We start from the raw sequence: 14309 nt of genomic DNA, 5'->3' as shown, positions 1-14309 counted from the left end.
TTGTTGTTTGAGTGGTTCTTACATGTTTAAAAGCATATTTCGCACATGTTTTTTGAATTTACATTCTGGCAGTTCGAATTTGGTACAGGTTAAGAATTTGTTCAGTGTTGCTGGTATCTGGTATTGAAGAAGACATTCTCCGTAGCTTGTACGGGAAAAAGGAACTGGTATGGATTGATTTCTGACAGAGTATCGGGGGGAGCTATCAAATGAATGCTCATAAAGCTTGTTTTTCTTTGTATAAAGTAGTAGTTTATATGTATAAAGATCACCTGCTCAAGTAATATTGTGCTTTATGAACAGCTGATGAGTACGTAGTTCGCGAGTGTGCCCATAAAAATTTTCAAATATTCGGAGAACCTTTTTCTGCAACACCTCGAGTCTGTTTGGGTTCTGAACAGACATTTTTACCCATACTAGTGCGCAGTAACACAAGCGAGAGTAGAAGTGGCCGTAATATATAGCTTTTTTTAGCCATAATGGAACTAGGTTTGGTAACCTGTACACACAGCCTACAGTTTTGCCCAATTCAGAAGCAAGCCTTGACACATGGGTGTTCCACGACACGTTTTTCTCGAACCAAACACCTAGAAATTTTTGCGTGCATACGCACTCTAACGTTGTGCCTTGAAAGGAGAATTTCAGATTAATGCATAGTTTGTTCGTAGTTCTAAAAATTGCGTATTTTGTTTTACGTGTGTTTAATGCAAGTTTGTTTTCATTTAGCCGCACTTCCAAACACCTTAAATAATTTGTTACAGTAACTTGTAGACTGCTCATTGAATCAGCACTAAGAAAGACATTCGTATCATCTGCATACATAACTAGTTTTTCTGTGTAAGGGATATTACATATATCATTAATATAAACTATGAATAATAGGGTTCCTAAGATCGAACCTTGTGGAACGCCTTGCTTAAGTTCCATTTCTGCTCACGTTAAGCTCCCGACTTTAACATATTGTTTTCTGGCAAATAAGTAATTTTTAATAAGTTCAAGAGCAACACCGCATATTCCGTAGTTGAATAATTTTTGTTCTAGGATATCATGTTTTATACTATCAAAAGCCTTTCTCAGATCAAGAAAAAGTCCAACTCTATACAGTCTTTTTTCAAAATTGTTTATTATCTCTTCTTTTACGTTTAACAGGGCTAATTCAGTGGACTTGCCTTTCTGGAATCCGTACTGAGCATTGTTTATTATGTTATGCTTACTGAAAAAGTTCCTTAGTCTGCAATCTATGGCAGATTCAAACACCTTCGATAGAACAGGCAAAACAGAGATTGGCCTGTGATTTGAAATGTCATTTAGAGCACTGCCTTTATGCACAGGGCATAGACGTGCAAGCTTCAGATCGGAAGGGAAAACTCCAGAAACGAACATACAATTAATGATATGAGCCAGGTGTTGGCGGATGGGGTGAGCGAGATTGAAGAAGAAATGTGTGTACAAAAAATTGTGATGGGGGCTGCGCCACCATTTCGTGGCAATACAAGGCACTAAACAGAGAACTATATGCTTCAACCAAGTTCGTTCAGACAACTTCCCAAAGCTGGCTAAATTGACAAAGCAAGGCCGCTGCAAAAGTCACTGTGGCCATAGAGCACTGTATTGGTTTTACACCTTTGCTGTATCAAGCTCAGGGAAAACATAAACAAAAGTGCGTACTGCCCTTCTTTCCACCCTTTGCCACATCCAGGAGCAATTTTATGTATTTTAGTGTTCACAGGTTGTCATGGTGGCCTTAAACAAAGTGGATGCCAGTCGACTCGACAGTAAACCACAAATTTGGTTCCCAACTGCCAACGGAGTGGCGCTGGTTAGGCCTGTAGTTCTAGGCAGTATGGCTTTGATGAAAATTTATCGATGGCCGGCAGTTGTGGCTGATGACAAGATGGGGCATGAGTGCTGGCCATTAATATGTTTGTGCCTGTTAACCTTCTTAGTTATGTGTCCGTGTGGGGCCCTTTTTATGCCCAATAAGTTGGCCAGTGTCAGTACTCAGGAGGAGCAGAAAAGTAGCAAATTTAGAATGTGCGTGTGTATTTTGACACGTGATTTGGCTTAGTTGGACTGCAGCAGGAAGCCAACAAGGCGATGCCATTTAGTCGCATGCCGCATATTATTGATGGTGCAAAGCGTGTGTATGTAACTTATTGTTGTTCCTGTGCCACATTTTGGCATATCAGGTCGTCAGCAAGCCATCAAAATTTGCAGGAAACTCATCACTGGCTCGGCAGAGACATCATGGCTGTGTGGCTTTTGCGGAGACCTGCCTGCAATTTTTTTTGTTGATGTCAGCCTGTTACCTCATAACAAATATTGGAGATAATGAAGGTATTTTCTTGTCAGGTGCTTGTCAGGGTGGGCCATGTTATGTTTTTGCTGCTGGCACTGCGTTTTCACTGTATCAAGACCAGTCCGGTCCTTCGTTGACATAATTTTCTCACTTATGGATTGTTACAAGTTATTAAAAATTATGGCTCCTAGGATGAATACATGTTCACATGCAAAAGCAAAGAAAACAAAGAAAGCTGTAGCCAGTCATGTACATGGTTTATCCAGTCATGTACAGTGTATCAAGCTGTTTTATATATATATATATAAAAGAAAGAACACGGTGTAAGATACAATTATAAAGCCTACAATGTTTGGTCGTCAAAGGTCCGACGACCAAACACCTTAGTTCTTATTATTGTATCTTGCACCGTGCTTTTTTAATCTTTGTTTAACTGACAGCTTGGCTGAAGTTAGCTGGGATACCCTATATAGCTGCCACTCTTTGTAAACACCTGCCGGCAATGTGTGCTGGGTACGTTGGCTGTTTATCGGATAGTGTCTCATCCTGAATGATAGCTGATGCATCTTTTTTGGGACAGCCTCAATGATTTTCTGCATGGGCCATCCGCACCAAGTAAAAATGATACTTTGGACCTATTCGAGCAGTAATCTCCCATTTTGGCCTGACCTAATGTTTTTCATTCGTGCTGCACAGCATGTGCAGATACACTGCATAATTGTTTGTGCTTTCCTCTTAATGCAGTGAAGAGAAGCCAGTGAAAAGTCAAGGCACTGAACCCACATGCAATGGGTACGTATTGCTCTCATTCTTATTTGACATTATTTCCTCCCCAGATAAACGTGTTGGCCTTCGATACTTTGAGCGATTGCAGTCATAGACTGATTTTCCAAATGCCCAATTTTTTAATTTTCTGAACTCTCCCACGCCTCCACCTTCGAGGTGCAGCCGTGGGAGAGTGAAAACCAGGTGTGAATTGGAAGAGGGCGGCGAAGGTGGCACTACTCAAACCGATTGATTGTGGTCCAACGATGGATGTCTTTGATTGAAGCCGGTTCGGGCTGTAGCCTAAGGCAACCCTTGTTTGACCGCTGCTGGCCAGGCTTCTGTGCAACTTCTCGATGCTACCACGTTAAATCCTGCTCGTATATAGTGGAAAAGCTAAATCTCTTGGGTACCTTAGCTGCGGGATGGGTAACCTGTTTACGTCGTGGCTGTGCCATTTTGCCCATGCTGTTTTGTCAGTGTGTCAGCGCCTGAAGGTCGAGTACGGTGCCATACTTCCGGTAGTCTTCTTGCTGTTAGCCCTGGGGGAGAAATGATAATGCCAAATCTGCGGTGTCTTCTGTGCCGTCTAGTGTCGTAGTGGATGGTCTCCACCCATTGCTTCAGCTGCTTCTGTCCTACCGTGGTGACTCGGTAGCTATGGCAAGTTGCTGGTGAGCGTGCGGCTGGGGGTTAAATTCCACACCACAACAGACACTTGCTGGTGGAAGTGCGATAAAAAAGAAAAAAGAAAACGCACATTGTGCAGTGCCTATTAGGGCATGTTATGGAAATAAACAAGTTGTTAGTCTGCGCTCGTATTGTGTGCTTCCTCTCATCTTTCGTCCGGGTTGCACTGCCCATCCATAGGAACATAGTCAAAACTAACTTGGAACCCTTCACTGTGGTATCTCTCACATCCCTTTTCGCCATCAGACATACTCAGCTCCAGTAATTGTTTTATAATTGTCTATAGTGGGTGATTTCATGTAAGATCGAACAAAGGATGGCCGTTCGCCCTTTTAAATATATTTCAAACTTTTATATATTGTTGCCTGATGAGTGAAAAGAAGAGATTCGCAATTGGTTTTGCTGTGAGAAACTTTTTTGAAACACCGGGGATTAATAATGACGAAGAGGTGGAGTGCCGCACTTACCTGCACTGCTGTTTTGGCCACAACTTTAGTTATGAATTACACAAAATATATTTAAATTAGGAAGCTCAAAATTGTTTGACTAAATGTATGCAAGGTTTTATTTGTGTTTAGCTCTTTGTGGTTCTTCTGTGTAGCGTAGATGTTTTTATAAGATTTCGAAAATTCGGCCCAGGGAATGTTTCTTTTTCTACTTTCCAAGCCTTTATCTCAAAAAAGGCTTGTGGCAGAGTGGCAATAATTCTGCATTCTAGTCTAAACATACCTGTCAAACTTTTAAAGCTTATGTTTCTATAACTTTTCGATAATAATATACGATCGGGCTAAATTCAAGAAAACAAAAAATATGAAATTTCTGACAATTAACAAAAAAAGCCATTTTTGATATTTCTTAAACTTTGTCCACTTATTCTCCTTTACTTCAGCTTTCGCAATTATTAAAAACATATTGCATAATTTTGTTGCACTAGTAACTGCCTGTTCCATTGAAGCCCTTGCGCAAGGCTCAGTACACCATGCAGGTCTGAAGAGTCTGGCATTTGTGACCGCTTATGACTTTTCAATTTTGGCATGATATTGTATCTAGTCCTTTATGTCTAAACGCTGCAAATTAGCTGGGAGAGGCACCGTAGTGAATGATTTGGAATCAGCATTTCACCTCCATGAAAACGTAGTCAGAGTTGGATACGCAACTTAGATTACCCAAAAAGAGGATAAAATTCAATAGGCAAGCAACATATTCCAAATAATCTTTTAGCAAAATGAAAAAGCTCCTGGAGAATCATTAAAACAAAATTTGTTTCTGGGCTGTAATTAAAATGATTCGCCAATGCAGATTGCCTTCATTCCTGTACACGTAGTTTGTTCCATGCAGAGCCGGCTATGCACGCCGCTTACAATTCATTCTATTGACCTGGATAGCTGCCAAGACAGAATGCCATGGAAGGTGGGCACTCTCATCCCTTTTTTTAACCCGCGGAAAGCAACAACTTCTTCAAGATGTATTAGATGCACAGTTTTTCTGATAAAATAGTTACAAGGTCTCTGGCTGCTCGAATTGCACTTTCAGGGTTTGTTCTCAAGTTGTTGAGCATTGCTTGATGAGTCATCCAACTCTGTCGCACGCATTTTTGCTGTGTATAGTTGCTGAGAATATCCATTGGGTATTGGGACAATCGCTCTATCCCAACTCGAAAAGCTGGTATCTATTTTTAAAATGACTAGCGGCTCCGTATCTCACATATGTCACCTTGAAGTATACCAGCAGGTTATCGTCCACTCATTTTTTCACTTTCTTTAGAGCCAAGCAGGTGTGAGTGTAATTTTGGCTCAAGTCATCACTAACAATAGCGAAAACTTTCCTATATTTTTTCGTTAGGACCACTCATGCGAACACGGATACTTACTGCTTTTGCCAGTGGTATGCCTGAACTTCGCAAAAACTGCTTTAGATAATGCTTGTGAAGTACGCATTCCGTTCTCACAAACAGACACAAACGCCCTACTTCGTCACGTAAACCGCAACTCTACGTTGGAACACTGGACCCAACCAGATCGACGACACAAGCGATTACACAAATGGGACCAAGAAATGAGATTTCGTGCCTCCCAAGTTCAAAAGAAACCACACGAGCATGGTGCACCGGATTCGCCTTGGTGTCGCATTCACCAACCGTTATAAAAATATGATAGGTGCCAGTGATACTAGCCCAAACTGTGAATGCTGTGAGGTGCCGGAAACACTTGAACATATATTTTGCGTGTGTCCCGCGTACGCGCAAGAACGACAGCAACTTGTCTCTTCCATAGCAAACATCCATGAGAGACCGCTATCGGACGAGTTTCTTTTAGGTCCTTGGCCTAATGCAACCAGCGCAGCCCTGGCAACAAGAGCCGCTGTAGCTTTTCTCCAAGCCACTGGGTTGGACGCACGCCTTTAGAGATACCACAACTCTGTGAATTTGTATATACGCATCTCTTCCTTATACCATCATCATTCATCAGCCCTTTCCCTCCCCATCCCTTTTCCCCAGAGTAGAGTAGCAGGCCAGAGCAAGTTATAGCTCAGGCCGACCTCTCTGCCTTTCTGTAAATAAATTTCTCTCTCTCTCGTCAGAAATAACGACAGTCCGTTTTTGGCAAAATCAAAGTGGGATACAATGCTCCCATGCTGTGTGCATTGCTTTTTCTCCTAAATAGCTTTGCCTTGAGTCTTCCTGATGTGGTTGTGCACGATCCACCGTGTCACTAACACCCGAAGATGATTAAAAAAGTGTGCGCATCCAAAACCTTTTTCACAAGGTCGCCTGCCTCCCACGTCGCTAGCAGTATTTCTTCGTCTTCTGGGATATTAAGTTCCTCTACTGTCAGGGACCTGCCTTTTAGACACTGATTGCATTTGCCTAAGAGGCACTGAGCTGGTGATGGAATGCAAATGAATTCTGAGTGAACATCATCAGCATCGATTCTGTGGCCAGTAATGTTCTCAAGAGTGGCAAGGCAAAGTTTATAGTTGGCGCAAATGACACAAACACACACATCATGTCGGGGATAACATTTTCCCCAGTGCGGTCGCAAGTTGTAGAATTTTGATAGGCCAATGCCAGAATTAGGATGGTCATCCTTGTATACATGCGAAATGCCTCACTAATAGATCTTGTAATGAGACGCTTTGTTACTAATATTTTTACTCCATTGATCGTAACTAACAGGACATCCTTTCTGTTAAGGCTTTGTCTAAACATTCCAACTCGTCCTTCGTGTGGTACTCACACGCCGCAGATGCACACTAAGGGCTCACCTCATGCCTGGTGAAAGGATCTGGTCGGTACCACATGTTGTGATTTTCTTTCAGTTTCCTGGACTTGTTGATTTGATGCATCGATTCAGGAATAAGCTTCTTAATTTCATTTTCAATGGTGTTGATGGCAGGAGAGTGACAAGTTGACGACGTTCCTGGGGTGTCGTCGATGCTGTATAAGCTTGCTGAAAGCTTTCGGCCCACTGTGCACGAAAGGAGTACGTTCCTTTGGCTGAATTTCCCAATGCATCACCTTGGTTGTACGCCCAAAATATGTTGCAGCAAACATTTTCGGCTACTGCCTTCTGCACCTCCCTTTGTTTTCTCTTGATGTAAGCAGCCCTGTGCCGACTTCACACTGCGCCTGTAAGCTTCAAAGGGGACACGCCGGTAGTCGCAATGCTGTGGTTGATGACGTCGATTTCTTCAGGGGCCATAAAAATGTCATCGCTCAACTGTGTGTTCCGTGAAGATATTTGATTTCAGAAGTAGCGAAAGCACGGGTAGCACAAGTAGTCCGTCTCTTTGACAGTCACTGATCTTCTACATGTTAAAAGTTGCTTCAAAACATTGATGCTTATGTCGGTAACTCCAGAAATTTCGGTTCTTTGCAATGAGCTTCTTGTGCTTCGAAAAGTAGTTGGCACAATACACTCGCTCAGAGCTATACTTTGTTGCCATCAGACACACAGGAGCAGTAGAGTAAGAGCAAAGCACAAGCACTATCAGCGTCGAATGAAGCGTGAACAGCAGATTGAACGTGCGGCCAGTTGAGGCCGTCTGCTGCCGTCATCTGAGATAGGCGTCTGGTTACTGATAGTTTTGCTTTTGTTTCCTTTGGCGTTCCGTATGTTGCTTTGCCACTGGAGTGCCACGTTCATGCTTTGTACTGATCGCAACTGGTGCAGCGCAGTTTTTTTGGCTGCAGCGGCTGTTGCCCGCGTGCATGAAGTGAGCGCTCATAGCTCCCCGCTAGGGTTTTGATCTTGCTTCCATCTCCTTCATGTTATCACCGTCTGGCTGCAATGTGAACGAAGGGCAAGTAGAATAGCTAAGCTCCAGTGCACTTGCGTGGGAGTTACCCAAGAGGTGTTACTGTTTCAGACTCTCTGAGAACGCGAAAACGAGCCCTCACTGCGCCTTCTCTTAAAATTAGCATCTGGGGTGCGCCTGCTCCGTAGCCCCGCTCTCATGGTGGCTCTGGTGACCAAATCATCTCGAAATTGACGTCCACAGTGCCGCTGACACCTTTTTCGGCTTTGCTGGCCTTTTAAGAAGCAGAAAGCCAATCTGACCTACATTCTATACACTTAGTGGCCAAGAAGTCGGATCTGCAACAACTGCCTATCGTTGCATAAGGGTCTCATTCAACGGGCCGTAACTACTACTAGAATAAAATTATGCAATATGTTTTTAATGATTGTGAAAGTTGATGTAGAGAAAATAAGTGGACAAAGTGTAAAAAATATCAAAAATGGGGCTTTTTTTATTGTCGTCAGAAATTCCCATTGTTTGGTGTTTTCTTAAAATTAGCGCAATCGTATTTCTTTATTGAAAAGTTACATAAGCATAAGCTTTAGCATCTTTATAAATAAGTATGCTTAGAATGTAATGCGGAATTGTTACCGCTCTGCCACAAGCCTTTCTTGAGATAAGGACCTGCGAAGTAGACAAAAAAATTTTTCCTGGGCCGATCTTGAGGTATTTTATAAAAACATTAAACCAAAAATAACTGAACGCAAGCATGTATATATTTACTTCAAGAAATGTCAGCTACCTAACTTTAATATATTTTGTGTAATTCATAACCAAAGATGGCCAAAACTTTTAGCAAAGCACATAAGTGCGACACTCCACCTCTTCATCATTATTGATTCCTGGTGCTTCGAAAAAATTTTGGCAGCAAAATCAATTGCGGATCTTTTTTTTCCACGTATCAGGCAACAATATTTAAAATTTTGAAACGAATTTAAAAGGCTGACCGGCCATCCTTTGTTCGATTTTACATGGTATCACCCCAGTACCCTTTTCTTTTCAACATGTGACTATACAGTCTTTATTTCCACTTCAATACATAGATTGTCTGTTTATTTCCATAACCTTGAGCCAACCAATCACTGTTGCTCTGACTCTCTATGGCTGTAGTGGTCTTTGTGTCAGTAAACACCATAAATCATTATGATTCCTTGGTACACAAACCCCGATAATCAGTCATTCAATTGCCTGTCGATAACTCAACTTTTGACTGTCTGTTTCAGTGTGGTACCACCTACTCACAACACAGAGGACACGAACCAGAACCTCTCGTCAGTGGAGACAACCATGGCCAACTCAATGGCAACGTGCGTGGAGCATTTGAAAATGCTTCACGATGAGCGCAAGGAAAACGGTTTTAAAAAGGACAAGGTTTTCCAATTTTGCATGTATGTGGCGAGCTGCATCCGAGGACTAAACAAAAGTGATCAGCTGGAGGCCATGCAAGAAATCAACACTGTCATGTATAAATACCAGAAAAAGCAGCTTGAGGATACGTGATCTGTTTGTGTGAATCATAATCATTTTCACTTTCTTGTCACATTCCATCTTCATGATTTTATCACAATATACATTTGCTGTCACCAAAACTTTGGCCAGGTTAATGTAACAATTCTATTTAAAATGTTTTTCTTTTTGCTCCGTCATAGGTCGAAGTGATACCCTGCCTACATTATCACCATGATCAACCGATCATACCGTATTTACTTGTGTCTAATGCACACTTCTTCCTCGATAAAACAGGTCCAAAAATTGCGTGTGCGTTTGAATCCAGTATGACCCTAAATCTGCATTACCAAATCGTCATTGGCATTTCAAAATGGCTGCCTTATACGTGCTTCAAGCCTAGCTGCCGTAGCTTCCTCCAGTATGTGTGCTTATGTTAGTCCACTGTCCGTCTTCCTGTTTTCTGTGTTTGCTCTATCAGCACAGAAGTGCCGACAGCAAAGACACGCCGAGTTCATCACGATGCTGCAATTAAAAGGAGTGATCACGTGTGCAGACGGACAGGAATCAGGTCGCATCACAGGCGTTTAGAGTTCTTGAAACTTGTGTGCTGGACTGGCGCGAACAGAGAAACGTTCTACTCTGGTGGCTGCCGTGTACAGTGCGGCCGTGCGGCCCCTATTTCGGAAGCGATCTGCGATGGAGACAGAGTCTACGAATCTAGGTGCACCGTGCTGTGTTCTCGTCGCTTAATTCACATTGAAGTGAGAGGCTGCAGAAAGCTCAATTCGCATAGTCCTGCTACTGCACTTCCTCACTCCAGCGTTCTGATAAACAGTTTCCGCGGTCAGTGAGTGAGACGTGTTCATGTTTTCTTGTGTGCATGTGGCACCATGCTTGTTAATTTAGCTAGTAAGCAAATGTTCGAAAGTTTATGCAGCCGTTAAAACTACTATCTTTACGTTTCGCATAGCTGTCTACTAGTTTGCTATCAATGCTTTGCCTTTCGGGCAAAACTGCAGCTTTATTTATTGCAACTTTAGCGCATTGCGAGTAAATCTTTGTTTTTCCAAATGAGAGAAAGTTGTATTTCTGTATGAAAGAATGAGGTGCGCAGTACTGTAAATGACTTTTCATGTTTTAGGTCATGGCAAATGGGTGTGTGTTACAATTGAGGGCACATTAAAATCGAATAAATATGGCAAGTGGTGTATGACCAGAAAGGAATAGCATTGAGCTAAAGTAATTGCTGCATCAACGATCCATTTATGTAAATTGTTTACTGGCCTGTGTCCTTAATAAAGTATGTGATTGTAGCTGTCCAGATTAAGTAGTTATTCTATGCATTTGAATTAGAATGATTTAGCTTACTAGTATTTGCACACACAGCATGACAAACTTTTCCTGGTTTATGCTCTTAAAGGGACACTAAGGCAAATACTAAGTCAACGTGGACTGCTTAAATACCATTCCAGAAACCTCGCAACGCTTCTTTCGTGCCAAGAAAAGACTTAGTTTAAGAGAAAATTGCATCTGAAGGGTCTGAATACTGTTTTCAAAATTCAAATCTCCCGCCACCAACTGTGGGAGTTGTGACATTGCATACGCTATCACCACCCTTTACTGCTTACTGCCGTCAGTGAGTAAAACGGTGCCCGAGCGATTGCGGTACCGAGCCAAGACTGGCTCGGTACCGCAAGGTGGATTCGCCGCTGCAGCTGCCTTTTGGTCAAGTGGTGTAGACCGTTCAGGCATCCCGCGACATCACATGGAAGTTGAATTCTCTGTTGCTTGCAGTTTGTGCGAGTTTCGTAAGCCATCAAGACCAGTGCAGCACTATGCAATAACAAAACTACTGAAACGCGAAAGTATGGGTGGCACAGAGTCTAGCGAAAACAAAACCTTTTGACCGCCTGTGTCATTGCCACAGGTAATTTCAGTCAGTTCTTTCTTCATAAGATAAAACAGAACCTTCACACCCGAGGAGATGCCGATAATTACCGCCATCCAAAAGGAGTGAAAAAGGCAGCAAAATGTTGACCGCCGAATAGCTTTCAGGTCTCAAGATTGATTTGGCAGCGCTTTAGGAATGTGTGGGAGGAGTGGTGGCATGGGTGGGGGCGGGAGGGGTATGCTGCATAATTTCGGAGGGCCAACGGGGGCCGGGCCTCCTTTGGCCCCTCGTGTACGTGCCGATGTGGAAGTAATTTCTGCTTCATTGAAAGCAGGATAGCAGCAGCATTTATTGCGGTGGTCGTCAAAAGAGAGGATGGCAAATCCTGTTTGCTCCCCGCAGAAGGACCATATGCAAAAACAGAAAATGCGAAAATAAAACCATTTAAGCAATTAGAAACAGTGGTCACAAGGCTGCAATTCCATGGGATAAAGATATGAAAGTTGGATGTGTGGTGGTGCAGGGAGACTGCCTACAAACATAGGCAGTCTCTGTACCATGTGTCATCAGCTGTACGCGGCATTTATGTGCAGGTGTTGCCAGAAAAAAATTTCTCTTTTTTTTTCTGGGCCACAGCAACATCAGAAAGCTCTTAATAGCTGCTTGTAGAGTTATTAGACGTATTGGTGCTCATACTGATACCGATACTGGTGGTGCATCTGCGCATATATATAGTAATTGAGAAAGGCGTACTAGGCCATATGCGGGGCATGCAAGGTGGGTTAAAGAAGGGCTCAAATTGCCACAACAACATCAGAAACAGCTCTGAATGGCTACCAGCAGAGTTATCGAACTTCTCGGCGCTCTTACTGTGGCCTGAGATGGTGCATGTATGATTAGAAAACACATAGTAGCTCTCGTTGCAGTGGACCCTTTCCACTCAATATGCTTCATTGCATAAGAAAACTACATTGGTAAATACGGCAAAGGGAACCAGTCATTATTCAAATCATGTAAGAGCTTCGCCTCATGTGCACTCTTCAATGCCTGTCTCCATCTGAACCGAACTGAGGCCTAGAGCACTGCACAGATTGTTTATTTCTTCTTTTTTTTAAGGCTCGAGCCTCGCCTGGGCTCGAAAGTGCCATGTGTTGCTCTGCCTGAACCGGGCCCGGTAATTTCAAAAATTTCAAACCTGGCCTCTTCCCAGCCCAGCCTGGCCTGGCTCGGTTCGACCCATTAGTCCTTGAACCTAAACAAAGCATCGTCGAGTTCTCAGTTATTGTAAGGGAGGGAGAGAGAAGAAAAAGGTTAAATGAAAGGCAGAGAGGTTAACGGAACTGAGCTCGGTTGGCTGCCCTGCAATTGGGGGAAGGAAAAAGTGGACGGAAAGATTAAGAGAACAGGAAGTCCGCCGTGGATATCCCAGTTTTCTGCTCGATATCGCAGATATCATCAAACGTGGAACAGTTTTCTGCTCGATATTGCAGATGGTCCTAAGTCTGGATCATAGACGGTCGCTCAATCTGGTAGCCTTCGAAAATTGCAGCAGTGCTTTCGTGGCCTTTTGTAGCTGCGATGTGTGACGCCCTGGTCCCAAGATCTTGTTCGGTTGTGAATATACTAGCCCAACACGCACAGATTATTATTCGATATGAGCACACACAGATACAATGAACAGAGGGAGATAGGGCCGAAGCAAGCTGGCAACAGCCTTCAAGGGGGGCACTATGTCTGCATGCCTATTTTTAAGGAAGGCGCATACAAAAAACAAAAGAAAAAGAAAATCGCAAGATGCAGATTTCACTGCATCATGTTTTCTGCTGGGGTTGCTTCTAAAAAGAAAAAAACAAGAAAAAGCCCTTCCCATCTTCAGCATGCTTGTGTGCTAAAGTATGATACCACAGTACACTTTCCAAATGGTTCTGAGGCAGTATACCAGGTGTCCCACGTAACTTGAGCCAAACTTTAAAGATGCCACGTAGCTGGACAGAACCAAAGTAAGGTTGTTTGCCGTCGCTTGCCGTCGTTGTGTAATCGCGGTTGAATGACCACGGCATGATTACGATAGGATCACGAACAAGGACGAGGTCGATGGAACGGTCGAGGCACGACGACGGCATGACAATTATGCTAACACACACTAATCTGTGCAGCCTATCGCTGCTTTGTCGTGGTGGCCTGTCTGGCCCAACTTTCGCAGAAACAGACTGACACCACTGACCTAAAATATTCATAGGGCTGCCAATTTTAGAGTCTTCAGCTTTCTGGCAAATGGCATATCCGTGCCTGGCTGAGGCCTGAGCCCGATTCTACGATTGCTTACCCGGCCCGAACAGGCCCGCGGGCTGGGTCGGGCTGGGCTTTCGGGCCAGCTTGAGCCCGTGCAGTGCTCTAGTTAGAACTACACTGTCTACACACAAATGGCTTACATATAAATCTGACTTCGGCTATCTGGTTATCGCATAATGCGAATTACGATGCGACAGTGCTGCTTGATGCATTTTCTTCCTTTTTTTTTTCGCAGTGGAGTTGGGGCAGTTTTCAAGATATTTATGGCCATGTCCGTAATCGGGAGAACTGGTCAAAATTTGGGAGTCTCCTAAGCAAATCATGAGAGTCGGCAGGCATGCCTTCCCTTATGAGTAGAACGCAATGTGCGCAATAATGTCGTGCATGATGGTGGCGGTATGACAGGGAGGCAGACGACTACACATACCCTCGTGCACGCCTACTGTTATACATCTATCACTTTGATGTCGTTCCTTATCTATCTCTTCGACGGCAATAATACGTACAGGTAATCGCAGCTTTGCCCTGCCTTCCTATGCATATCCACATAGTTCAGAAAGGTGGCAGCGCTGGCGCTTTGATATATATAGAATGTTCTTTCTGGCTGCGCCAAATTTTTAAAGA

The 14309-nt window shown here is 43.3% G+C and overlaps 2 protein-coding genes across 2 annotated transcripts in view; both read left to right on the top strand.

The window, feature by feature from the left end:
- The window catches only part of LOC142592629 (uncharacterized), a 28929-nt gene extending 18106 nt beyond the window's left edge, over window positions 1-10823 (top strand). Inside the window, exons 4-5 of the mRNA XM_075704170.1 lie at window positions 3044-3091; window positions 9277-10823. Coding sequence (XP_075560285.1) covers window positions 3044-3091; window positions 9277-9553 — 325 coding nt within the window. The 3' untranslated portion in view covers window positions 9554-10823. The remainder of the gene's footprint in view (window positions 1-3043; window positions 3092-9276) is intronic.
- LOC142592630 (ninjurin-1-like) overlaps window positions 1-14309 on the top strand; it is a 112315-nt gene that overhangs the window by 42575 nt on the left and 55431 nt on the right. The gene's annotated exons all lie outside the window — the stretch shown is intronic.

The sequence above is a fragment of the Dermacentor variabilis genome, chromosome 9, assembly GCF_050947875.1.
Source record: "Dermacentor variabilis isolate Ectoservices chromosome 9, ASM5094787v1, whole genome shotgun sequence".
NCBI classification, from domain to species: Eukaryota; Metazoa; Arthropoda; class Arachnida; order Ixodida; family Ixodidae; genus Dermacentor; species Dermacentor variabilis.
This window is presented reverse-complemented; position numbering and strand designations above follow the sequence as displayed.